This window comes from Tamandua tetradactyla, chromosome 9 (assembly GCF_023851605.1).
Source record: "Tamandua tetradactyla isolate mTamTet1 chromosome 9, mTamTet1.pri, whole genome shotgun sequence".
NCBI classification, from domain to species: Eukaryota; Metazoa; Chordata; class Mammalia; order Pilosa; family Myrmecophagidae; genus Tamandua; species Tamandua tetradactyla.
In genome coordinates this window covers 19,112,119-19,139,648 of record NC_135335.1, presented here as the reverse complement: position 1 = coordinate 19,139,648, position 27,530 = coordinate 19,112,119, and the positions used below count along the sequence as shown (strand labels likewise).

Below are 27,530 nucleotides of genomic sequence, written 5' to 3'. Positions count from 1 at the left end.
GGGTTGGGGGCACTTGGAAGGTGGGGAATGGGAGGAGGTGATGGGGTTCAGATGCGTGGGGTGTGGGGTGAGTCGCCGGTCACGGGGCTGTGATGGTGAGCATAGTGTGTGCCCAAGGAACATGGCCTGGCTTACTTCCTTGTCTCATGTTCCCATCAGTGCACCACTGTGGTATCTGTACCTCCACATCTCCGCACCTGGCTTCAGCTTTCACCTCTCAGTTCCTAGGCTTCTACAACCAGGGCTGCCACATGTGGTGCAGAAGCCTCTCCCAGGTCAGCCGCACCCTCGAATTGCTGCCACAGTCTGCCTCCAGTCCCTTCTCTAACTTTTCTATGGAACAGGGCTAATCTTAAGTTCCTCTAGTCAGCCATCTTCCTGGAAGTCTCCAGGTGGGTTTATTTTTGTACTCTCCATGCTATTCCATTGATCCATATGTCTATCCTTAAGCCGGTACCACATTGTTTTGATTACTCTAGCTTTGTAGGCAGTTTTTAAATCAGGATATGTGAGTCCCCCAATGTTGCTTTCATGTTTCAAGATTGTTTTGGCTATCCAAGGTACTTTGTGATTCTGTATGAATTTTAGGAACAACTTTTCCATTACTGCATTATAAGTCATTAGTATTTTGTTAGGAAAAGCATTAAGTATGTAGATCCCTTTGGGTAGTACTGCCATTTAACAATTTAAATGTTCAAATCCACGAAAATAGAATGTCTTTCCATTTTTTAAGTGTGCTTTTATTTCTTTCTTCAATGTTTATAGTTTTCAGTGTTCACACCTTGAATCTCTTCGGTAAAATTTTTCCTCTGTGTTTTATGAGTTTTGGTGAAATTATAAATGGAATTTTCTTAATTTTATTATTGGATTGCTCATTTCTACTGTGCAGAAAAACATTTTTTGGCCTGATTTCTTGTGATTTACAACTTTGAAGAGTTTTACTTTTAGCTCTAGTGAGTTTCTTTAGGATTTTCTAGGTATTATATAATCTCATTTGAAAGGAAATATAGTTTCATTTTTCTTTTCTTATCTGATTTGGATTCCTTTTACATATTTTTCTTGCCTAATTACTCTGGCTATAATTTCTCACACATTGTTAAATAGAAGTGATGAAAGAATGAATCCTTGTTTTGTTTCTGATATTGGGGGAAGCATTTATCCTCCTACTATTGTATGATGGTATCCACGGTTTTATTTTATTTTTAATAAATTCCCTTTATCAGGTTGCAGAAATTCCTTCCTATATGTAATTGTTGAGAATTTAGTCATGAAAGTATGCTGAATTTCTGTCAAAATCTTTTACTGCACCAATTCAGATGACTGTGTGGCTGTTGTACTTCATTCTACTAATGTATTGATTACATTGACGGATTTTCATATCTTGAAGCACCTTTGCATTCCTTGGATAAATCCCACTTGGTCATGATCTATAATCTTTCTAATATGTACTTTTTCAGATTGCTAGAATTTGGATAGGAAGTTTTGCATCCCTATTCATAACAGATATTGTTTGTAGTTTTCTTGTGACATCTTTATCTTGTATTGGTATCAGAGCAATATTAACTCATACAATATGTTAGGGATTGTTCCCACATCCTCTACTCTTCTGGAACTATTGTTAATTCTCCAAGTTTTTTGTGGAAGTTTTCAATGAAGCCATTTTGTATTTGGTCTTTCCGTTGTTGGGATGTGTCGAATTAAATCTCTTGTTATACACCTGTTCAGAATTTCTATTTCTTGAATCGGTTTTTATGGTTGTGTGTTTCTAGGATGTTTTCCATTTCATTTAGATCATCTAATTTTTTCTGTAAAATTGTTCATATTCTTATATTATTCATCTTTTATTTCAGCAAGTTTAGTAGTAATGTCCTTACTTTTATTACTGATTTTATTTATTTGGCTCATTTTTTCTTAATTAGTCTACTAAAAATGATTTGATTTCGTTCAGATTTCCAATAAACCAACTTTCTGCTTTCCTGATTTTCTCTACAATTTTTCTTTTGTTTATTTTCTTTTCTTCCACTTTAATCTCTGTGATTTCCTTTCTCCTGCTAGCTTTGGAAGATTTTGTTGTCCTCTTGCAACTCCTTAAGATGTAAATTTCGGTACTGGTATGACACTTTTCTTTTTTAATCTATTTTCCACATCTCTAAGTTTCCTTCTGAGCACAGATTTTGCTGTCTTACATAAATTTTGTTATGTTGTGTATCATTTTATTGGATTCAAAATATTTTCCAATGCTCCACCTCGATATCTTTGAGTTGCTAGATGGTGACAAGAGTGTTCCTTAATTCCAACAGACAGTTGATCCTCATTATTCACGGATTCTATATTCACGTACATCTATTCACTAAAAATATGTGCTATTTTTGCTGGCATGTTCTTGCCCTAGGTAACAAAAAATTTGCAGCTGAGATTGAACAAGGCTGGTTCAGTTTTCATTATTTCAGTATTCCTGGGGATTTTATAGAACATAAGTACCACTGATAATAAGAAAATGATTTTCAATGGATTTTATAATTTTCCTACCTTGCTTTCTATTTCCATTCATTTGTGGTCAGAGAAGGTACATTGTGTGATTTAAGTTTTTAAAAATTTACTGATACCTGTTCTGTGGCTTAACATAAGATCTGCTTTGGAGAATATCTATGTGCGTTTGTGAAAACTCCTCATTTTTCTTTTTGGGGATGAGTGTTCTCTATATGTCAACTATTTACATTATTGTTCACAGCTCTTATTTGATCATTGATACTTTGTCTGGCTATTCTGTCCATTATTGAAATTTGGGTATCTTCCTTTCTAAAAATTATTGTAGAAAAATCTATTTCTCTCTTCAACTCTGTCAAATTTTGCTTGTATGCTTTGTGGATTTGTTGTTAAGTGTGCCTGTGTTTCTAACGGTGATATCTTCTTGATGGATTGACTCTTGCACCAACGTATAATGTTCCTCTTTGTCTCTTTTAACGTCTTTTGACTTGAACCTATGTCTGATATTAGTGTGGCCACCAGATATTTTTTAGTTACTGTTTTCATGGTATCTTTTTCCATGCCTTCGCTTTCAACCTACTTGAATCCTTGGATGTAAAGTAGACCTCTTGTACTCAGAATATAGTTGGATCATGTTTGTTTTATCTACTTTTTGTCTTTTTCTTCCTTTTAATTGAAAAGTTTAATCCATTTACATCGAAGTAATTACTAATAAGGAAAGACTTATTTCTGCTATATTGGTATTGTTTTCTATATATCATTTGCTATTGTGTCCTCCAAATTTGAATTACTGGCTCTAAGTGTTCATTGATTTTCATTAAAGCACCATTCCTATTCCCTTCTGATTTCCTTTTTCTGAATATTTTTAGTTAGTTTTAATGGTTACTCTGGGAATTACAATTAACATACTAAACTTATAACAATTTAGTTCTAATAATGACATCTTTGTTTTAAAAGTTTAATAACATAAAATAGGCTATTACACGGTTCTTTCTTTTCCCCCTTTATGCCATTATTCTGAACAATGGCATTTTTATATATTGAGTGCACATTAGCATATGCTCATAGTTATTGTAGCATGCATTTTTATTTTAAATTATGTAAGTACAATAGAGGACTTACAAACCAAAATTACAATACTACTAGCTTACATATTTACTATGTAGTTACCTTTACTAATGTCTTTATTTCTTTATATGGCCTCAAGTTATTATCTGTCCATTCATAACAGCCTGAAGAGCCCCCCTTAACATTTTTTAAAGGTCAGTTCTACTAACAATTTTTTTAAGCTTTTGTTTATCTGGTCATGTCATAATTTTTAGTGTTTTTGTTTGTTTATTTTTTCATGGGTAGGCACCGGAAATCGAACCCGGGTCTCCAGCATGACAGGCAAGAACTCTGCCTGCTGAGCCACAGTGACCTGCCCTCAGTTTATTTGGAAACAGTAGTTTGTACATAGCATTCTTGCTTGACAGTTTTTTAAATATGTCATCTCACTGCCCTTTGGCTCCATGTTTTCTAATGCGAAATTGGCTGTTGATCTTACTGAGTATCTCTTTTCTAATGAGTGCTTTCGTTTTTGGTTGCTTTGAAGATTCCATTTTTGTATTTGGCTTTTACAATTTGTATTATTGTGTGTTGATGTGTATCTCTTTGTGTTTACTCTAGAAGAGTTCACTGTACCTTGGATATGTACATCATATCTTTTATCATCTGTGAGAAGTTTTCAGCCTTTATTTCTCCAAATAGTCTTTCTGCTCCCTTTTCTCTGTCTTCTCCTTCTGGAACTGCTATTTTGTATATGTTGGTATAAGTATCTTTACTTGTATTTGATGGAGTGTTGTTCTCCTGGATTCCTTTAGAGTCTCTACCAAAATTTCCTTTAATCTATTTGAGAGCTGATTTAAAATCTAAGTAAGTCCAATACCTGTGCTTCATCAATGACAGTTTATATTAATGTATCTTCCCCCTTTGAATAGTCATGCTTTCTTGTATGTTCAGATGATTCTTAATTTTTGTTTGAAAACAAGACATTTTGATTATCATGATGTGGCAAACTTGGGAAATTAGAGTCTTCCCTTTCTCAGAGGTTGCTGTTGTTGATTACCCTGGGTTGTTATTACTTTTTTGTTTATTGACTTTTCTAATCTCACTTTTAAAGACTATATCCTTTGTCACATATCGTCTCTGAAATCTGTTTTTTAGTTTATGGTTAACCATTGCCTTGACATGAATTGCCTTAAATACCATGTTTAAGTCACCTTTTTCCTGATTAAGCACTCACGTGGTTGCTGGAAACCTTTACTTATTTCCAAAGTTCAAAGTTGATTGTGATCATTTTTGCTTTTCCTTTCTGTTGCTCTTTCTTTGTAGGAATTGGCCCATGTAATTTTCTATCCAAATATTTTTCTATTTTGCTGTTGACGGACAACTTGTTATAACATTTTGCACCCACAAAAATAATGCAAAATAATCTCCCCATCTCAAGATCTTCAACTTAATCACATCCTCAAAATCTTTGCATTAAACTTTGCCATTGAAGCGTTTCAAGCATGAGTAGTTTGGAATCATTGCCTATAGGGATTATTTGCCATTATTCAGTGTAACAACATCTACTGAAACATTCTCTTCCTCAGATACTGTGACTGCAGAAGAGACAACTAGAAGGTTATTCATATGCTTCAAGGCACCCAGACCCACCTCAATTCTTCCCTCATTTCATTGTCTATAAGTAATATATGTCTTTGTCTAGCTGCCAATGTGACATGTATATGTAGGGAACCAGGTACAGTGTTTGGAAACACCTAACTTCTTTTTTAGAGTCAAATCATTTTATTGAGGGGCTTCTGGAGGTTTGAAGAGAGTGAGGAAAATGGGGTCTGACATCCATGAACCAGCGAAATTTCTCCAGATTGATGTTGGAAAAAAAGAAACGGAACAAATGTTTGTTCATCTTATATCATTTTTTAAAGTAATAAAATATTATTATTGATGCCTGGCAACAGTAGTTCAGTGGCACTGTTCTCATTTGTGATGCTGGAGACCTGGGTACAATTCCCAGAGCCTGTTCAATGCTAAAAGAAAAATTAATATTGAATTTTAAAGAGCATGTAAAATGTGTAAGATGTGTTCAGCTTTGCATATATGTTATCTAATATGATCTTGTAGAAAGTCCTATAAGAAATGCATGAAATTATGATCTCCATATTCACAGATGAGAAGTTGAAGTTTTAAAGCTTCAATCACTTCCCTGAATTTTATGCCAAACCACCAGACTGCACAGAATGACTTTGTAACTGCTACACTTGCATATATAGAGAAAAGCATCATAATTCTGTTTTGGAATACCCATTTCCACTGTTGGTAAAGTCATTCCCAGGGCAGATCTGTGGTGGTACGATAAATGGGTGATTTTTTAAAAAAACATTTTGATAAGGAGTCATCTTAGGATTTCTTTGGGTAAGACAAACATTGATGTGAAATAAAAATGAAATTAGATTTTGAAATTATGTATTAATACCAACTACTTACAAGGTTATGAAACAATTGGAATATATTTCTGGGGGGATACATAATGGTAGCACCACTTTAGAAAGAATTTGTCAATTTCTCATTCAGTTAACCATATATTTATCATGTGACTAAGCAATCTCACCCTTATATATCTTTTCACACCAGAGAATTTTAGACAGCTGTTAAGAGTAGATTTATTTTTACCTATGTAAATATAAAGAGATTGAGTATAGCAACACAAGGATTGGCAAATCTGGATTCAGTAGAGTGGGTCAAATTGGAAATCCAATGAAAGAGAAGTTGAATTCATCAGGAAAATTGGGTGGCTGAAGTAGAAGGTAGATATTCTTCTTTGTGACTTTCAAAATCCTCAGTTCTAGCATTAAGGCCTCCAACTCATTGGATGAGGAGGCTCTTCCCATTGCTGAAGGTACCATCCTCAGTTGATTGTAGATGACATCAGTCCAGATGCAATTAACTGACTAATTATTTAATTTGGAGTGGATTTATACTAAATGTTAAACACTGTAACTAACACAAATGCCCCACATCTAGGGAACAAATAGCATGTGTTCCGTATATAATGGAATACTACTCTACAATAAAGAGGGTTTCACTATGATACAGGCATTAAGATGGATGGTCTCAGATGCACTCTAAGTGAAAAAACAAAAAACTACACTCTAAGGCAACTCTAGGATTCTATTTCTTACAATCTGTGTTAACAGAAAGCAGTTTAGTGGTTGCCAGGAGCAGTAAGGTAGAAGAGTTTGCCCACAATATGCAGTTGCAGAAGGGGTTCACCAGAAAGAAGCTCAGTTGAATATTTTATAAGTGATGGAGCTGATCTACATGATGAGTTTGGTAGGGGTTACATGAGCATATACACATCACCAAACTCTTAGACCTATATGCTAAAATTGGATATTACTGTATATAAATTATGATTTAATTAGAAAATTAAAAAGAAGTAAGGACAATAAATAATGCACAAACATGGGTGCATTCTCAAAATATCCAGCTAGGTCCCAACAGGCAGTTTAATTGCTTCTTCCCCAAGAAAATAGGATAAGACATAAATGGTCTCATAGGGAGCATCCCCTCAGAGCTCCTTGTCTCTCTAGCTCCTTACTCATACCCCATCATTAACATCTGAAATCCCAACATCACTTCATGAGACATTCTTTTAGAAGGAGAAGAATGTCTGCAGATCCACTTTTGGTCATCATTTATTCATTTGAATGGTGATCATTTTACTACACACAGACCTTACCCAAAATGACAATGTGCTATGAGTTTGCAACCATGGACAGGACATATACTCCAAGATCAATATTATATTAATTGTCTTAAAAACAGTAACCCTTTAGTGAATTATTTTTTTTGTTTTTTTTTATTTTTTTTTTAGTGAATTATTTGATGACCCTTCATAGCCATGATTCTGTGAATTGTGTGAAAAGGTTAATTTCATTATGTTCTTTGTACAAATAGGAGGAAGTAATTGACTTCTCTAAGGAAACAGAAAGAATGTGTGATGGATTCAGGATTGGAACCCAGTTTCCTGGCCCCAAGTCCATGTTCTTTCTTACATCTTTCCCTGCTGTAGATACTGTGGAACCATTTGATCAATATCTGACAGAGGACTCATTTAGCATCGTTTCATGGCTGAATTTCTCACTTCATACTCATAATTAGAGATTGATGTTTCCTTATTTCCAAGGAACAAGGTAAGAATCAATATTCCATGCACTCTTTTATTGTAGCTATGATAAGTTCTTTGAGCTTAAAATTGGATGAATTACACATCTTTTTGAAATACTGAGGTGAGACTAGTGTATAAATAACAAAACTTCATGAGTAGGCAGTTCAACAATAATCAAGAATCATCATGCTGATTTCTTAAAGAAGGTGAGATTAAAAAGGGTAGTTAAAGCTCTGATTGAGCAAATAGTAATTCTATTTTATTCCCTATCTGTTTGGCTCTTACTATAGGTAAAAAGGAAATAATAGAATAGAGTGAAATAATATTTCTTTTAACCAGAGAGGGGTCTTCATTTAATTAGTAACATCTATATTCCAATCTAATCTTTTCAACATAATCCCACCCTTCTACATTGACAATGAGAATTACAAAGTACAAGCACTGACAGTGAGATAGCTAAAAGTTTCATTTGGTCAAGGTATGTTTGATCCTTGAATTTTGAATGCTACTCATATCAGCTGTGTAATTGAGGAGTGTCATGTAAGGCCTTTCAGTTCCCTTAATGGTAAAACGGGAACTAAAATGCTAACTACTTTATGAGGTTATTGTGAACTTGTGAGGATTAACTGAAGATGTGAGTGTGTATCTGTGTGTCAGTAGCTATCCAACATATCCTAACTTAAGTAATTATGTACGTTGAAGGATGGCAAACATATTATCTTTTGTATTAAGCTTATAAAGTACAGTTTGAAAGAATCAAGAACAATAGGTTGAAAATAATTGTTAGCAGTGCTGCCAAAGGCATCATATTCAAACAGAAAGCAATGTACTACACAAGAGTAGATTCAAATAAAAATTTGAAAGCCTGTAGATAACACCAGAACGTATCCTTCGACTAAAGACTTTCAACTGTCAAGCTCTCTGGTTCGGCTTTGGAATGAGAGTTATGAGATAAAGAGTGATTTCAAGGAAGGGGACTTTTCAACCCAACTAAAATATGGATTGAAAGGAAAAAATAAGCAAAACAATAACGCATGCCATTTCTAGTAAAGCCATTCATGAATGGAGGAAGGACTGATAGAAACACTGGAGGGCACAGAAAATCATAGTGGAAATAGTTGTAAGAAACATCACAATGAAAAGGGAGGCTACTAGACTGCAAAACTCACCCACCATTAAGCCTTTCACCACCCACATTTCCCAAAGCACATGCATCTTATCCAGAGTCCAAAGAACTGACTTTGCTCATTGTACAGGCCCTTCTTGCTGCAGTTAACCAACCATATATATACACTATACTTATATCTGTGTTAACGCACTGTGTAATACCAAATCTTGAGTTTGGCCCTGTGGAAACAATGATAATTGTACATTGAATTCAATTAAATTTGATTTAAATTTAGTTAAGACCATTGGACTTGGGATTCATTCTGCCTGGGTACAAAGCTTGGCTTTGCCAGTTAATAGTTGTGTAAACTTAAATAACTCAGCCTCTTGCACCTCATAACTTAAATGGGAGTAATAGTATATAGATTTTATATGGTTGCTGAGAGTAATGCATTAAAATGACTATTAAGAGGCTAGATCAGAGTTTGGTGTGTAAGCTTTACTGAGGCTCAGAAAAACTGAATTGGCAGGTATTCTCATTCCAGATATGTCATCATGGTCAAGTCATTAATATTCCACATCTCAGTTTACAAGCTTACAAACTTAAAAATTTATGGAGCTGATCAATGAATATTTTTTCAGTAATAATAATTTACACTCCAGAAATAATATATGCATTAAATTTTGTTGTGAAGTCTGTGCTTTAAGTGTGGGTAGCTTTGAAGTACAAATATTTGGTATGGTGAACATAATGCCTATCATAGCTAAACATATAAATTTCACTGCTATCTACTCCAGGTTTGAAATTCTCTTCCATATATCAATGCCACAGGGTATCTCCTAATTCTCAAATACCTTCAATGGAGAACAGCACAGAAGTGACTGAGTTCATCCTGATGGGACAAACCAATGCCCCAGAACTGCAGGGCCCCCTGTTTGTAGTGTTCACCATCATCTACCTCATCAGTGTATGTGGGAACCTGGGGGTGATCATACTGATTCTCTTGGATTCTCAGCTCCACACTCCCATGTACTTTTTCCTCTGTAACCTCTCTCTGGTGGACTTTGGTTACTCCTCAGGTGATGGCTGATGGCTGGGCTCCTCACAGGAGGTAAGGTCATCTCCTACAATGTATGTGCTGCTCAGATGTTGTTTTTGTAGCATTTGCCACCATGGAAAATTTCCTCTTGGCCTCAATGAGTTATGACCACTGTGCAGCAGTGTGTAAACCCCTACATTACACCACCACCATGACCACAATTGTGTGTGTAAAACTGGCCCATAAGTTCTTATGTCTGTGGTTGCCTTAATGCCACCTTTCACATTGGCTATCTATTCAGTCTCTCTTTCTGTAGGTCCAATATGGTTGATCACTTTTTCTGTGATGTTCCAGCAGTCATGGCTCTCTCTTGCTCTGTTAAACATATTAGTGAGATGATTCTTGTTTTTTATGGAGAGCTTCGATGTATTTTTTGCTCTTCTGGTTATCCTGATTTCCTACCTGTTCATATTTATCACCATCTTGAAGATGCATCCAGGTGAGGGACACCAGAAGGCTTTATCCACTTGTGCTTCCCACCTCACTGCAGTCTCCATCTTCTACGGGACAGTCATTTTCATGTACCTACGGCCCAGCTCCAGTCATTCCATGGACACAGACAAAATAGCATCCACATTCTATGCCACTGTCATCCCCATGCTGAACCTGCTGGTCCACAATTTAAGAAAGAAAGATGTCAAGAGTGCATTCAAGAAGGTTATTGAAAAGGCAAAATTGTCTCTAGGATTAGGGTTTTAACTTTGAACGATACACAATATAATTTCATTCTAGTCAAATCCTTTATATACAATGAGTCACATATTTAGGCTTATATTTTTAAATCTCATTTACTTAATTAATTTTTTTCATTTGATTAACTATCTGAAGAATCCTAATCAGAGGAAATATGATATAATTTAAATGAAGGTATGTGCTTTTTTTGTTGGCACATTCTACCAAGACATACATAAATATCACACGTTATGTAAAATGAATATTATGGTTTTGAGTGAGTCGTTTTGTAGAACCAACATATTCACTTACAATTTTCAAAAAGATAAAATAGAGTACAAGAAAATGTAGAAAAAATTCGAAACAATTTTCAATGTATTCATACAATGTGTATGACTACCAAGTTTTCACACTGTTTGAAAATGTGCCTTGAGAACATCAAGAATGTTGTACATTTTTTTATGTCTGAAGAAATGTTTTTTAACATGTCTTGCAAAAATCACATTTTGAAATGATTAGTGCTGCTCACTCATTCAAACTTGAGTTATGTCATCTCTAGTAATTTAATCCATATTATTCATGCCGCATTTCTTGCAGTGCCGTGACAATCTAAAGTCCCTCCTGCTCAGGACCTTTGCACTTGCTGTTCCTTCTGAATGGGAATGACTCACTTCCTGTCTCTGCTTAAATGTTGTCCTACCACAAGATCTTCCCTAACCAATTTTTGAAATAGACATTATCCCTTCCCATACATACTGTCTCCTCAGGCTGCATTATTCTTCATAATCCTTACCTCCAGTCTCATATTTTATGTTCATTTTCCACATTTAGCATCTCTCTTGCCCAACTACTATGTGAATTAGAGCTGTATTACCACTCTTTACCAACTAGTGGCTTTACCTCTTTTGTTCACAACACAATCCCCAGTATGTAACGAATGTCTGATTCATTGTAAACGCTCATTAAATATTTGTTAAAGGAGTTAATAAATTAAATTTTAAGCCCAATTGCATCAAAATGTTGAATTTTCAAAGCTCTGATAATTAGAGTGTGTTACCCATAATATGAACCTTCTGGTTAAACTTGTGCACATTTCCAGAGCTTCATTTAATTTTCTCCTTTGCTGAAATATTTTTGTCTATATTCTCATCATAACTGGCACTTCCATGTTTGGACACAAGATTTCCTGGAGGTCATGTCATTAAATGTATCATCACAAACCATCCCTTAAATTTTACTTAGAAAAGATGGCTCATTAAGTGTAAAGAAACACATTGAATAAGTAATATTTGACTTTAGTAAATCACAAAAAGACATTAAGGTGAGATTATTTGAAAGTTTAATGGAGATAATTTGAAATTTTACTTCATACATACTGATTAAGCAATTAACTTCCTTGTTTGTAAACGTTCATATAGAATACCATGCCCATATTTGCAAGCAATAAATGTAATGCATGCTCAATCTGTTCTAAAATACACAAAACTTATGCATTTGATTTTGACCATCAAGGATCTGAATTTTTTGCTAAAGCTACCGACAGGTATGTGCACTCATGTCTTACTTTTTCTTTCTATACATTTACAAGTTTCATGAACAATGTCAGTACTTGTAAAATTTTGCTTGAATGTGCAAATTTGGTTGTACTGATACTTGTACAGTATTTGTGGTATAACACAAATATTCACTATTGTCTTTGAAGGTGGTGTTTCTCCTATTGGAACCATTTTTATTATTAGTTTAAATAATTATTTACTTTTAGAATTACCGGAAATTTCCAGAAATCTTTTGGAGATACTGCAGAGTTAATAAAAAGCATTTGTTAATTTGTGTTTGCCATATTTTTGTCTTTAATGTATTTCAGAAGTGGTGGTAAAATAAATGGATAAAAAAGACATCTGAGAGGTTAGAACAGCAGTCAAGGAAACAACGAAAAAAGGATTTCTCCCATAGAGAAAATCAGGATCTTGTGAAGGAACGTGTTCTACCACCAGGGTTGAGGGGCCTTTGCAATGCCAACTCAACCAGATTTCAGAACTGACCAATGTGTCTTCCATTCTTCTCTTTTATTAATGGGAGTCTCTCCCTAGTTATTTTTACCCTGCACAAATGTATATACTTGGTATGTATGAATGTCAGATGGGCTAATTTTCTTTTTAGTTCTTAAGTTGCTAGACCACATCTGACTTGATGCAAAGAACCCTTTCCATAGTCTGGAAACTGAACTTTCACAGTGATTAGATAGGATTTATTTGGCCTCAGGTAAAGATGGATAAAATATTCTGTGCGTAGGTTAGGAATAAAATCAATGTTTGATGACTATAACCAGTATAATGAAAAAACTGCTCAGCTGCTTAACAAACAATACACTTTTTCCTATGAGCACCCAACTAGGCTTAATTTCTCTGACCTCTTCTGATTAGTTGTGCCATGTGATGTGTTCTTGTTAATGAAATGTGAATACTTGTCATATATACGAGGTCCAAGCCTGGCCCACGTACCCCTATTCCCATATTATTCTTTCTTTGTCATCACCCGGGTAGAGAGAATCCAAGCCACAAAGTATGGTGAAGCCACTAAATGGAAAGATCTTGAAACTCTGTATGAGAGTTACCTTAGACCAATCAAGTGAACAATACACGAATAAAGGAAACTGCCATGGTGAAGCCACTCTGAATTTGGAGCTTGCTTTTATGGCATCTAGAATTATTTACCCTAACTAAGGCAGAGAGGTCCTCATAAGAAAATCTGGATGCTGTTGATCAGAGGGAGAGGGATATAGGAAGAAAAATACTATTAAATGTCTACAACAAAATTCACAATTTTTATGTGAATTCTCATTCAGCCTCAAAATGTAAAAAAAAAGTTGGGATACCAAAAATAAGCACAGGTTTTTGAGGGAGAATACAGTTTATTTGAATTCGATTCCAAGCAAACTTTGCGATATAGGACATACTGCTTAAATGCTCTGAAGTTCTATGGGCGAAAAATAATGCCTTCCTTGAGAAATTTTATTAAACATGTATTGAATTACCCAGACATTAACACAACTCTTGACACAGTTGATCAACAAATGCTATATTCTTTTTGCTTTCCATTCCTTTCCCTTCCTCCTTTCTTACTTCCTTTTCTGTATCAGCAAACTTCTCCATATGACTATTGAATCCCTTATTAATTACATTGCATTTTTTGTTACATGTTTATCTCTTACGCCAAATTATGAACCCTTCAGGACAAAACCCTTCATTTAGGTTTGTATTCTCAAAATCTAGTCCTATGTTGTAGCGGAAAAGAGGTCAAGAAGTGTCTAATTAAATTGAGTGAAAGAACCAATTGACATGGGCCAACTTCTTTGAAAACAATTAGGATCATAAATTCTTATTTCTATCTTCTCATCCTTCATAATGATAGCAAAATATATTATTGTATAGTTTAGTGTATTTTTACTTATTTGATTTAATAAAATAAATTAAATTACTTATTGAATTTATTTGATTATCAAATAAAATTCTTTGATGACCAGAACAATTTCTGATTCGTTTACTAATGAAAACTCATTCCTGGAACATGGTTGGGGCTCAAGAAACATTTTGAACTAATAAATGAATCATAAGGGTAACTGAACCCAAAGGTCCACCATCTATTTGTGAAATACTGAGCATAAATAACAAAGCGTGCCACAGCAAATTATACCCTGTATGACTCAAGGCAGTCTAGGTCATGCTGTAGTGACAAATCAACCCCGATATCTAGTGGTTTCATACAACAAAGTTTTACATCAATTCCTTATGGCAGCCGTAAAAATTTATCAACTACTTGGGGGGTTTGAAACAATATACCTTTGTTCTTGCGTAATTTGGGAAATGGAAAGTATGAAATCCATTTCACCAGGCTGAAGTCCAGGTATCAGCAGGGCTGCACTCTCCCTGGTGGCTTTAGAACATTATCTTTCAGGTTCACTTCTCACTGGCTGGTGGCATTTTTTTGCCTTACGACTGCATCACTCCAATCTCTGTCTCAGTAGTCACATTCTCTTCTGCTCTCTTCTGTGCTTATCTCCCCTTTCCTTTGTAATTGAGATGATGTTCACACAACAGAAAATTAGCTATTTTAAAGTGATAATTCAGCAGCAGTTTGCACTTTCACAATGATGTGCAATGATCATCACTTCTAGTTCCAAAACATTTTCATCACTCTGCAAATGCCCCATTGCCACAGCCATTGTCAACAGCTAATCTGCTTTCTTTTCCAATGGATTTATCTATTCTGGTTATTTGATATAAAGTGAATTATACAATATGCAACATTTTGTGTCTAGCTTCTTTTACTTGGCATAAGGTTTTCTAGGTTCATCCATCTTGAGGCACATGCCAGCATTTCATTTGTTCTTATGCCTGAGTAAATTTCACCTGTATAGACACACCACATTTTGTTTACCCATTCAACCATTGATGTTCATTTAACTGGTTTCCACCTTTTGACTGTTGTGAATAGTGATGCTCTAGATATTCATATTCAAATATTGGTTTGAATACCTGTTTTCAATTCTTTTGCATATATACCTAGAAATAGAATTTCTGGGTCATATGATAATTCTGCATTTAACTAATAAGTATCAACTGTTTTCTTTAGTGGTTGCACCATTTTGTATACCCACCAGCAACAAATTTCTCCACATCTCACCAACAGTTTTTAATTTCCATATTTTGTGTTATAGACACACGAGTGGATGTGAAGTCGTATCTCAGTATGGTTTTTATTCAAATTTCCATAATGGCTTATGATGAACAGTTTTTCCTGTGCTTATATAATTTTTCAAAGAAATGTCTTTTCAACTTCTTTGCACATTTTTATTGCATTGTTTGTCTTGTTTTTAAGTGGCAAGAACTCTTTATATATATAAATATGATTTGCAAGGACTTTATCCAAGTATTTACATTACCTTTTCACTATTTTTATAGGGTCATTTGATGTGCAAAAGTTGTCATTATCATGAAGTCTAATTTATCTGTTGATTAGGTGCTAATGCTTTTGGTGCCATATCTAACAAATCACTTAACAAATCCAAAGTCACAGGGATTCACCACTTAATTCTTTTCTAAAAGTTTTACCACTTACAGTTGTGTCTTTGATCCACTTTAATTTGCTGTTTTTCCCTATAAGTTGTGAGGAAGGGATCCAACTTCACTCTTTTTCAATGTTATTCCAGCACCATTTGTTGAAGAACCTTCTCTATCCCCCATTGAATTGTACTGGCACCCTTCTTGAAATCAATACATAGATAGGTGGATTTATTTTTGTACTATCAATGCTATTCCATTGATCCATATGCCTATCCTTAAGCCAGTACCACATTGTTTTGATTACTCTAGCTTTGTAGGCAGTGTTGAAATTGGGGTGTACGATTCCTCCAATTTTGTTTTTTATTTTTCAAGACTGTTTTGGCTACTCAAGGTCCTTTGCAATTCCATACGAAATTTACAACCAACTTTTCCATTTCTGTGAAACAGGTCTTTGGTATTTTGTTAAGAATGGCATTAAGTATGTGCATCACTTTGGGCAGTATTGCCATTTAGCAATATTAAATCTTCAAATCCATGAAAAATATCTTTTCATTTTTATAGTGTTCCTCAATTTCTTTCATCGATGTTTTGTATTTTTCAGTGTTCACACCTTGAATTTCCTTGGTTAAGTTTTTTCCTGTGTATTTTATGAGTTTTTGGTGAAATTATAAATGGAATCCTCTTAATTTTGCTATTGCATCGCTCATTACTACCGTACAGGACTACAACATTTTTGCCTGTTTTCTTTTAACCCTCAACTTTGATAAGTTTTGCTTTTAGCTCTATTGAATTTCTTTAGGGTTTTCTATGTATGTTAGCATGTCATTTGAAAGTAAATATAGTTTCATTTCTTTCCTTATTTAGATTCCTTTTATTTATTTTTCTTGCCTAATTACTCTGGTTGTAACTTCTATCACATAGTTGAATAGAAATGATGAAAGAATGCATCCTTGTTCTGTTTCAGATATAAGGGGGAAACTTTTATTATTTTACTATTATATAATGTTAGCCATGGTTTTATTTTGTTTTTAATAAATTCCCTTTATCAGGTTGAAGAAATTCCTCTCTATACATAATTGTTGAATATTTTATCATGAAAGTCTGCTGGATTTTTGTCAAATTCTTTTACTGTATCTCTTGAGATAATTATGTGGGTGTTTTACTTCATTCTATTAGTGTGGTGTATTACATTGACCGATTTTCATATCTTGAAGCACCCTTGCATTCCTTGGATAAATCCCATTTGGTCATTGTGGTAGTTAGGTTCAGATGTCAATTTGACTAGATGAAGGTGCCGATTTCTATTGCTGTGGACATGAGCCAATGGCATGTGAACCTCATCTGTTGCTGATTACATCTACAGTCATCTAGGAGGTGTGCCTGCGCAGTGAATTTAAACATCGGCTGATGTTTAAATAAGAGAGCTCAGCATAGTACACCCAAAGCAGCTCAGCATTCCTCATCTCAGCACTGGCAGCTCAGCCCAGGCCTTAGGAGTTGCAGAAATGAATCACCCTGGGGAAAGTTGTTGGAACCCAGAGGCCTGGAGAGAAGGCCACAGAGATTGCCCTGTGCCTTTCCATGTAAGAAACAACCTCAGTTGAAAGTTAACCACCTTTTCTCTGAAGAGCTATATGTTAACTAAATAAATCCCCTTTTACCGAAAGCCAATCCATCTCTGGTGTGTTGGATTCTGGCAGCAAACAAACTAGAACAGTCATGATCTATAATCTTTCTAATATACTACTTTTTCAGATTGCTAGTATTTGGGGAAGAATGTTTGCATCTTTATTCATAATGGATATTTTTCTGTATTTTTCTTGTGATGTCTTTCTCTTGTTTTGGTATCAGGGTGATATTGACTCATAATTTGTTAGGAATTATTCCGACACCCTCTACTTTTCTGGAACTGTAGTCAACTCTCTAAAATTTTTTTTTTGTGGAACTTTCCAGCAAAGCCATTTTGTACTTGGTCTTTCCTTTGTTGGGATGTTTGTAATTAAATCTCTTGCTATAAATCTGTTCAGAATTTCAATTTCCTGAGTCAGTTTTGATAGTTGTATTTCTCGGATGTTTTCCATTTCATTTAGGTCCTCTAATTTGTTCTGTAAAGCTGTTCATATTCTTACATTATTCACTTTTAACAGTAAAGTCAGTGTAATGTCCTTACTTTCATTTCTGATTTTTTATATTTGACTCATTTTTTTTCTTAGTCTACTAAAAGTGATTTTCTTTTGTTCATATTTCTGATAAACCAACTTTTCATTTCACTGATTTTCTCTATAGTTTTTCTCTTCTGCATTTTGTTTAACACTGCTTTAGTCCTTATTATTTCCTTCTTCCTGCTAGCTTTGGAACAATTTGCTCTCCTCTTGCAATTCCTTAAGATGTAAGTTTTGATACTGATATGACCATTTTCTTTTTTAATGTAGTTTTTACAGCTCTAAGTTTCTGTCTGAGCACTGAATTTGCTACTGTTCAAAAATTTTGATATGTTGTGTATCATTCTCATTTGATTCAAAGTATTTCCCAAAGGCCCCCTAATATCTTTGAACCATTAGTTGGTTAAAAGCATATTCTTTAATTTCCACATGCAGTTGATCCTCATTATTTATAGATTCCATATTCACGTACATCTATTCACTAAAAATGACTGGCATTTTCAATGACATGTTCTTGCCCTAGGTAACAAAAGTTTGCAGTTGAGGTTGAACAAGGCTGATTAAGTTTTTATTATTTCAGCATTCCTGGGGATTTTATAGAACATAAATACCATAGGAAACTGATCATAAGAATCATAAGAAACTGATTTTTTAATGAATTTTCTAATTTCCCTTCATTATTTTCTATCTCCATTCAGTTGTGGTCAGCGAAGACATATTGCATGATTTCAATTTTTAAAAATTTACTGATACCTATTTTGTGGCTTAACATAGGATCTACTTTGGAGAATGTCTGTGTGCATTTGTGAAAATTGTTCATTCTTCTTTTTGGGGATGAGTGTTCTATATATGTCTGCTATTTATAGTATTGTTCACATCTTCTATTTCATTATTGATACTTTGGCTGTTCTGTCCATTATTGAAATTTGGGTATTTTCCTCTCCAACTATTATTGTAGAGCAGTCTATCTCTTTCTTCAATTCTATCAAGTTTTGCTTATATATTTTGCATCTTTGTTGCTAAGCATACCTGTGTTTATAACTGTGATATCTTCCTGATGGATTGACTCTCGCATTAATATATAATATATAATTAAAAGAACCCTCTTGGTTCTTTTAATAAATTAAAATTTAATAATTTAATAAATTAATAAATTTTGACTTGAACCTTTGTCTGATATTAGTGTCACCACTAGATATCCTTTAGTTACTGTTGTCGTGATATCTTTTTCCATACCTCCACTTTCAACCTACTTTGAATCCTTGGATGTAAAGTAGTTCTCTTGTAGTCAGAAAATAGTTCGATGATGTTTGCTTTGTCCCCTTGCTGCCACTTTCTTCCTTTTAATTGAAAAGTTTAATGCACTTATATTTATAGTAATTACTAATAAGGAAAGATTTATTTCTGCTATATTGCTGTTGTTTGCTATATATCATTTATTATGTGACCCTCAAATTGAATTACTGACTTCTAAGTGTTTAATTGATTTTCATTAGAACACCATACATTTTCCTATCTCATTTCCTTTTCCTGAATACTTTTTAGTTATGTTCATGGTTATTCTGGGGATTACAATTCGCATATTAAATTTATAACAATCGAGTTTTAATAGTGATAACTTTGCTTTAATAGTTTAATAACATAAAATATGCTATTATGTCATTTCCTCCTTTCTGTCATTATTCTCACTAATGACATCTTTATACATGGTGTGCATATTAGCATAAGCTCATAATTATTATTGCATGCATTTGTGCCTTAAATTTTAAAAGTACAATAGAGGAGTAACAAACAAAAAATACAATAATTATAGCTTATGTATTTACTACGTAATTACCTTTGCCAATACCTTTATTTCTTTATATGGCCTGAAGTCATTATCCAATGACCATTCATAATAGTCTGTAGAACATCCCTTAGCATTTTTTGTAGGTCAATTCTACTAACAAATTTTTAAGTTTTTATTTATTAAATGTCTTAATTTTTAGTTTATCTATGAGAGAGTATTTTGCAAATCATAGTATTCTTGCTTGAAAAATTTTAAAATATGCCAACACACTGTCATTTGGCATCCATGGTTTCTAATGAGAAATTGGCTATTGATCATATCGAGTATCCCTTTTGTAATGAGTTCTTTCTTCTTTTGTTGTTTTTAAGATTATCTTTTTGTACTTGGTTTTTATAATTTGTGTTATAATGTGCTGGTGTGTATCTAGTTGTGTTTACTCTGTAAGAGTTAATTGTGCCTGGGATGTGTACATTCATATATTTTATCATCTGTGGGAAGTTTTCAGCAGTTATTCCTTCAAGTAATCTTTCTGCTCCCTTTCCTCTGTCTTCTCCTTCTTTGTATATGCTACTTTGTATATGTTGGTAGGAGTGTGTTTACTTGTAATTGATAGGATGTTGTTCTCCTAGTTTCCTTTAATGTCTTTGCCAGAATTTCCTTTAATATATTTAAGAGAGCTGATTTTAAATCTTTGTCTAGTAAGTCCAATGTCTGTGCTTTGTCAGTGACAGTTTATATTTTATATGAATTTATATTAATTTATCAACCAGTGGCTGAATATGAATTTCCTTAAATACCATGTTTAAGTCACCTTTTTGTTGATTCAGCATTCATTTGGTTGCTGGAAAACTTTGACTATTTTCCAAAGTTCAAAGTTGATTCTGATCATTTTTGCTTTTTTCTTTCTGTTGTTGTTTCTTTGTAGGAATTGGCTCATGTAATTTCCTAGCCAACCATTTGTCCTGCCTTGCTCTTATTGAACACTCGTTATAGCATTTTATACCCACAGAAATAATATAAATAATCTCCCCAACTCAAGATCCTCAACTTAATCACATTCTCCAAGTCTTTGCATTAAAATTTAATATGGAAGAGTTCCAAGCATGAGTAGCTTGGACCATTGTCTTTAGGGATCATTATTCCAGTCAACTGAAAGGTTTTTTTCCTTATTTACACTCTTATATGACCATTACAGGTTGTCCATGTAAAGTGAAGACTCTATGTAGTCCCTGAGTTTATGAAAGCATGGTAATCCGTAAGAACATCTGTTGAAATGTGCAGCCTCCAGAGATACTGTTGCTGGGGAAGAGACAACCAGAGGGTTTTAATATTCTTCAAGCCACCCAAACCTCCTTAAATTCTTCCCACATTTCATTGTCTAGAAGTAGTACACATCTTTGTCTAGCTACAAATGCAACATGTATATGTTGGGAAGCAGGTACAGTTCTGACAAACACCTAACTTCTTTTTTAGGGTCAAACCATTTTATTGAGGGACTTCTGGAGGGTTGAAGAAGGAGGGAGGAAAATGGAGTCTGAAATCCATGAACTAGTGAGATCTCCCTTGATTGATGTTAAAAAAAGAGCTAATTTTTGTTCATCCTGTATTATTTTTTAATGTAATTAAATATTGCTATTGAATCTTAAAGAGCATCTGATAAGTGTAAGATGTTGTGTTCAGCTTTGCATATATGTTATCTCATAAAATCTTCTAGAAAATCCTACAAAAAATGCATGAAATTATGGTCTCCTTATTCACAGATAAGAAGCTGAAGTTTTAAAAGCTTAAATCACTTTCCTGAATTTTATACCAAACCACCAGACTGCACAGAATGAATTTGTAACTGCTACACTTTTTTTATGTATGTGAGAAAGGCATCATAAATCTGTTTTGGAACATCCATTCACAGGTGACTGTGCAGAGAAAGGATCCATCTCCATTGTTGGAAGAGTTAGCCCCAGGGCAGATCTGTAGTGGTAAATAATTGGGTGATATTTTTTCTTTTCTTTTGTATGCTGTATGGCAGGGTCACATTTCATTATTTTTCCATCTGTGTATTCCATTATTGCAGCATTTGTTGAATTTTTGTTTTGTTTGTTCTTTGGGAAGTGCATGGATGGGGATTCAAACACGGGTCTTCCTCACAGCAGGTGAGAAGTCTACCACTGAACTACCCTTGCAACTCCTAAACAGATGATTGTTTTTTTGTTTTTGCAAGGGCAAGCACCAGGAGTAGAACCTGAGTCTCCAGTATGTAGGTGAAAATTCTGCCCTTGAGCCACCATTACACTGCCCCTAAATGGGTGATTTTTAAAAGAAATATTTTGATAAAGAGTATTCTTGAGATTTTTTACTAATATCAAATATTAATGTGAAATAAAAATGAAATTAGATTTTAAAACTATCTCTTAATACCAACTACTACGAGGCTGGAAGGAATTGCAACATATTTCTGGTGGAAATGCAAAATGGTAGCACCACTTCAGAAACAATTTGTCAATTTCTCATTCAATTATACATATATTGGTCAAGCACTCCAACCCTTAAGTATCATGTTCACAACAAAGAATTTTAGACAGCTGTTTAGAGTGGATTTATTTTTTATATTCCTATGTATCTATTTAAATATCAAGAGATATATTATAGCACTTGACTCATATAACCATAGGAATTGGCAAGCCCAGATTCAGTAGATTAGGTCAGATTGGAAATCTACTGAAAAAGAAGTTGAATTCACCAGGAGAATTGACTGAGTGTAGTAGAAGGCAGATATTCTTTCTGACTTTTGAAATTCTCTGTTCTAGAATTAAGGCCTCCAACTCATCAGATGAGGAGGCACTTTCCACTAGTGAAGGCATAATCCTCACTTGATTGTAGATGCCATCAGCCTAGATGCAGTTAACTGACTAATCATTTAACTTAGAGTGGCTTCATTTGCAAATGTTAAACAATGGAACTAACACAAATGCTCCTCAATGAGGGAACAAACATATATTCCGCATATAATGGAAAATTACTCTACCACAAAGAAGAATTCACTATAACACAGGTAATAAGATGGATGGGTCTCAAATACATTCTAAATGAAAAAATCTACACTCTAAGGCAATTCTAGGATTCTATTTCTTACAATCCATGTTGACAGAAAACAGTTTAGTTATTGCCAAGAGCAGAAAGGTAGAAGAGTTTGACCACAGTATGGGGTGGGAGAAGGGGCTCACCAGAAAGAAGCTCAGTTGAATATTTTATAAGTGATGGAGCTGATCTACATCATGAGTTTGGTAGGGGTTACATGAGCATATCCACACCACCAAACTCTTAGACCTATATGCTAAAATTTGATATTACTGGATATAAATTATGATTTAATTGGAAAATAATAAAGAAGAAATGCCATAAGCAATGTACAACATGGGTGCCTTCTCAACACATCTAATTTAGGTCCCAATAGGGAACTAATTGCTTCTTCTCTAGGAAAATAGGATAAGATTTATATGCTCTCATAGGGAGCATCCCTTGAGAGCTCTGTGTCTCCACAGCTCTCTACTGATAACCCATCATTAGCCTCTGGAAGCCCAACATCACTTCATGAGACATTATATTAGAAGGAGAAGACTGTCTGCAGAGCCATTTTGGTCATCATTTATTCATTTGAATATTGATCAATTTAGTGCACACCAGTCTTGCCCAAAATGAGGATGTGCTGAGTCTATGACGATGGACAGGGAATATATCCCAAGGAAAATAATATATAAATTGACTTAAAACACTGATCACTTAGTGGGTTGTTTGACAGCACTTCTCTCATTTTCTCTTCATAGCCACAAATTTGTGAATTATGTGAAAAAGTTAGTTTCCTTACATTCACTGTATAAATAGGAGGAAGTAATTGACTACTTCAAAGGAAACTGAAAGAAGGTGTGGTAGATTCAGGATTGGAACCCAGTTTCTTGGCCTCATGTCCATGTTCTTTCCTTCATCTTTCCCTGCTGTAGCAACCGTGGAACCATTTGAACAATATCTGACAGAGGATTCATTTAGCATCATTTCACGGCTGAATTTCTCACTTCAGATTCATAATTAGAGATTGATATTTCCTTATTTCCAAGGAGCAAGGTAAGAATTAATGTTCCGTATGCTCTTTTATTTGGCCAGTTGTTTCTATGATAAGTTCTTTGAGCCTAAAATTGGATGAATTGAACATCTTTTTGAAATACTGTGGTGGGACCAGTGTATGAATGAAAAAACTTCATGAGTAGGGGGTTCAGCACTAATTATGAAACAGCACGCTGATTACTTAAAGAAGGTGAGTTTCAAAAAAAGGACAGATAATGCTCTGAGGAGTAAACAGTAATTTCTTCTTATTCACCATCTCTGTCTGTTCTTATAGGCAGTAAGAAAATAACAGAATAGAGTGAAATGATACTTCTTTAAGCTAGTAACATCTATATTGTAATAAATAGTCATCTAATATTCCAATAAGTAACATCTATATTCCAATCTAATATTTTCCACATCGCTTCACTCTTCTTGTTACTAGTACATCTACCCTGTCAATGAGATCCACAAACACTGACACTGAGGTAGCTAAAAGTAGTGGGTTTATTTGCTCAGAAGTATGTTTGATTCTTGGATTTTGAATATTACTCATGTCAGATGGACAATTGAGAAGTGTCATGTAAAGTCTTGAATTCAGTTCCCTTAATGGTAAAATGGGAATCAAAATACCAACTTCTTTATAAGATAATTGTGAAGTTGTAAACATTAAGTTAGGATATGTGTGTGTGTGTGCATTGACTATCAAACATATCCTCTGCTGAAAGTAATTATGTATGTTGAAGAGTGGCAAACGTATTAACTTTTGGGTTAAGCTTATAAAGTACAGTTGTGAAAGAATTAAGAACAGTAGGGTAGAAAACAGTGGTTAGCAGAGCTGCCAAAACCTCATATTCAAACAAAAAGCACTGTGCTTGCACAAGAACAGATGCAAAACAAAATTTTAAAATCCAGAGATCACCACCAGAACATATCTTCCAGCTAAAGGCAACCCACAAATTATGAACTTTCACTATTGAGCTTTCTGATTCAGCTTTGGAATGACAGTAATGAGAAAGACTGAGTTTAAGAAAGCAGAGTTTTCATTCCAGCAAAAATGGATTGCAATAAAAAGAAATAAGCAAATAATCACATGCAATGACCAGCTCAGTCTTTCACAGATGGGGGAAGGACAGGCAGAAACAATGGAGGGGACAGAAAATCTTAGTGGAAATAGTTGTGAGAACAGTCTCATTGAAGAAGGAGGCTACTAGAATTCAAACTCACCCAAAACTTTAAGCCTCTTGCCACCCACATTTCCCAAACCAACTTAGAAGCTATCATTCCAGCTTAATAATAATATTAACACTAATTGGACCCATGCTAATCACTAAAACTTTTACTCATTTTTAAAATGCATTATATTATTTAATCCTCACAATAATCCCTTGAAGTAAGGGTCATTATCATCTTCATTTTATAGGTGGAGAAAATGAGACTTAGAGATAGTAAAGTAGGACCAATGATTCCAAGGTAGTAAATGATATTTGAAAGCATATGCACTTCTCCCAGAGCCCAAGGGCATGCCTTTGCTCATTGTATAAGTCCTTACACCTGCAGTTGTCCCACTACATATATATATATACTATGCTTACATCTCTGTTAACTCACTGGGAAATACCAAATATTGAGTTTTCCCTATGGAAACAATGACCATTATACTCTGAGTTCAATTCAATTTGATTTAAATTTAGTTGAGACCTTTGGACTTGGGAATCACTCTGTCTGGGTACAAAGCTTGTCTTTGTCAGCTAATAGTTGTGTAAACTTAAATAACTCAACCTCTGGCACCTCATAAGTTAAATGGAAGTAACAGTTTATAGATTTTATATAGTTGTTGAGAGTAATACATTAATATGAATATAAGGAAGCTATTTGAGGGTCTGGCATATGAAAAATATAGAAGTGTAAGTTTTATTGAGGCTCAGAAAAACTGAATTGACAGATATTTTCATTCCAGATATATCACCTTTGTCAAGTCATACATATTCTACATCTCAGGTTACAAACTTATGAACTTGAAAATTTGAGGAGATGATCCATGAGTATGATTCGGTCTCAATAGTTTGCACTTGATAAATAATTGATGCATTAAATTTTGTTGTGAAGTCCATGCTTTAGGTATAGAGAGTCTTGAAGTACAAATATTTGCTACAGTGAAAGTAATGGCTATGATTTATTTCAATTTTATTTCTATCTATTCCTCATTTAAAACTCTGTTCTTTTATTTTTCATCGCTACAGGGCATCTCCTGATTCTCAAATACCTTTAATGGAGAACAGCACAGAAGTGACTGAGTTCATTCTGCTGGGACTAACCGATGCCCCTGAACTGCAGGCCCCCCTGTTTGCAGTGTTCACCATCATTTACCTCATCAGTGTATGTGGGAACCTGGGAATGATTGTATTGATTCTCTTGGACTCTCGACTCCACACTCCCATGTACTTTTTCCTCTGTAACCTCTCTCTGGTGGACTTTGGTTATTCCTCAGCTGTCACTCCCAAGGTGATGGCTGGATTCCTCACAGGAGATAAGGTCATCTCCTACAATGCATGTGCTGCTCAGATGTTCTTTTTCATAGCGTTTGCCACTGTAGAAAGTTACCTGTTGGCCTCAATGGCCTATGACCGCTATGCAGCGGTGTGTGAACCCCTACATTACACCACCACCATGACCACAAGTGTGTGTGTCCAATTAGCAGTGGGTTCCTATGTCTGTGGTTTCCTGAATGCCTCCATTCACACTGGGGACACATTCCGCCTCTCTTTCTGTAGGTCCAATGTGATCCATCACTTTTTCTGTGATGCTCCAGCAGTCATGGTTCTCTCTTGCTCTGATAGACATGTGTCTGATCTGATTGTTGTTTTTGTGGTGAGCTTCAATGTATTATTTGCTCTTTTGGTTATCTCAATTTCCTACCTATTCATATTTATCACCGTCCTGAAGATTCACTCAGCTAAGGGATTCCAGAAGGCTTTATCCACTTGTGCTTCCCATCTCACTGCAGTCTCCATCTTCTATGGGACAATCGTCTTCATGTATGTACAGCCCAGCTCCAGTCATTCCATGGACACAGACAAAGTGGCGTCTGTATTCTATGCTATTGTCATCCCCATGCTGAACCCGCTGGTCTACAGCCTGAGGAACAAGGAGGTCAAGAGTGCATTTAAGAAAGTTGTTGAGAAAGCAAAACTATCTCTAATCTTTTAACTTTGTACGGTCCGCAATGACCTAGTTTCATCTCTGCCATGTGATGGGTCACATTTTAAAGGCCACACTGCACTTACATCCCTGTAATACTCTTCTTTCTTCAAAATCTGTTGTCTAGATAAAGAAAACATTATGCCCAGAAATGTAATACCTGAATGATGATGGCTGAGAGGCAGCTTGAGAATTTGGAGTTCTGCTTTTCAAAATTCTTACTGATATTTGATTTATTCACATATTTACATAACAACTCATTTTCTCTAACATATATCGTGAAAACCTCATGTAGAAAAGGGCTTTAAAAAAGTCCATTAACTGAAATATATGCAATGGTCCTATGTGTGCAAAACTCACAGGACTGGGAAATCATTAAATGAGGTCAATGGAATGTGGCTAGTATTTATTGAGCATTTTTAAACATTCAATTGACATGTCATAATTTAAATTTTTGCCTCATTTATTTGTTTAGTTGGAAAGGTATTTAAGTGTTCAGAATGAAGAAAAATCAGATTATGGATTTTTAAATAAATGTATTTTCTTTCTGTTGGCACATTTTATCCACAGCTATATATATATATCATCTTAGAGGGAATATTATGTCTTTCCTAATTATTTTGTAGAAGCAGTGTGATG

The 27,530-nt window shown here is 34.7% G+C and overlaps 1 protein-coding gene and 1 pseudogene across 1 annotated transcript; both read left to right on the top strand.

Annotated features, from left to right (window-relative positions):
- Positions 1-9,666: 9,666 nt before the first annotated feature.
- On the top strand, positions 9,667-10,608 carry LOC143645927 (olfactory receptor 5B2-like; annotated as a pseudogene).
- Positions 10,609-25,958: 15,350 nt separating this feature from the next.
- On the top strand, positions 25,959-26,900 carry LOC143645926 (olfactory receptor 5B2-like). Its single transcript, XM_077115027.1, has one exon. The coding sequence runs from the start codon at positions 25,962-25,964 to the stop codon at positions 26,898-26,900; it is 939 nt and encodes a 312-aa protein (XP_076971142.1). The 5' UTR covers positions 25,959-25,961.
- Positions 26,901-27,530: the final 630 nt, after the last annotated feature.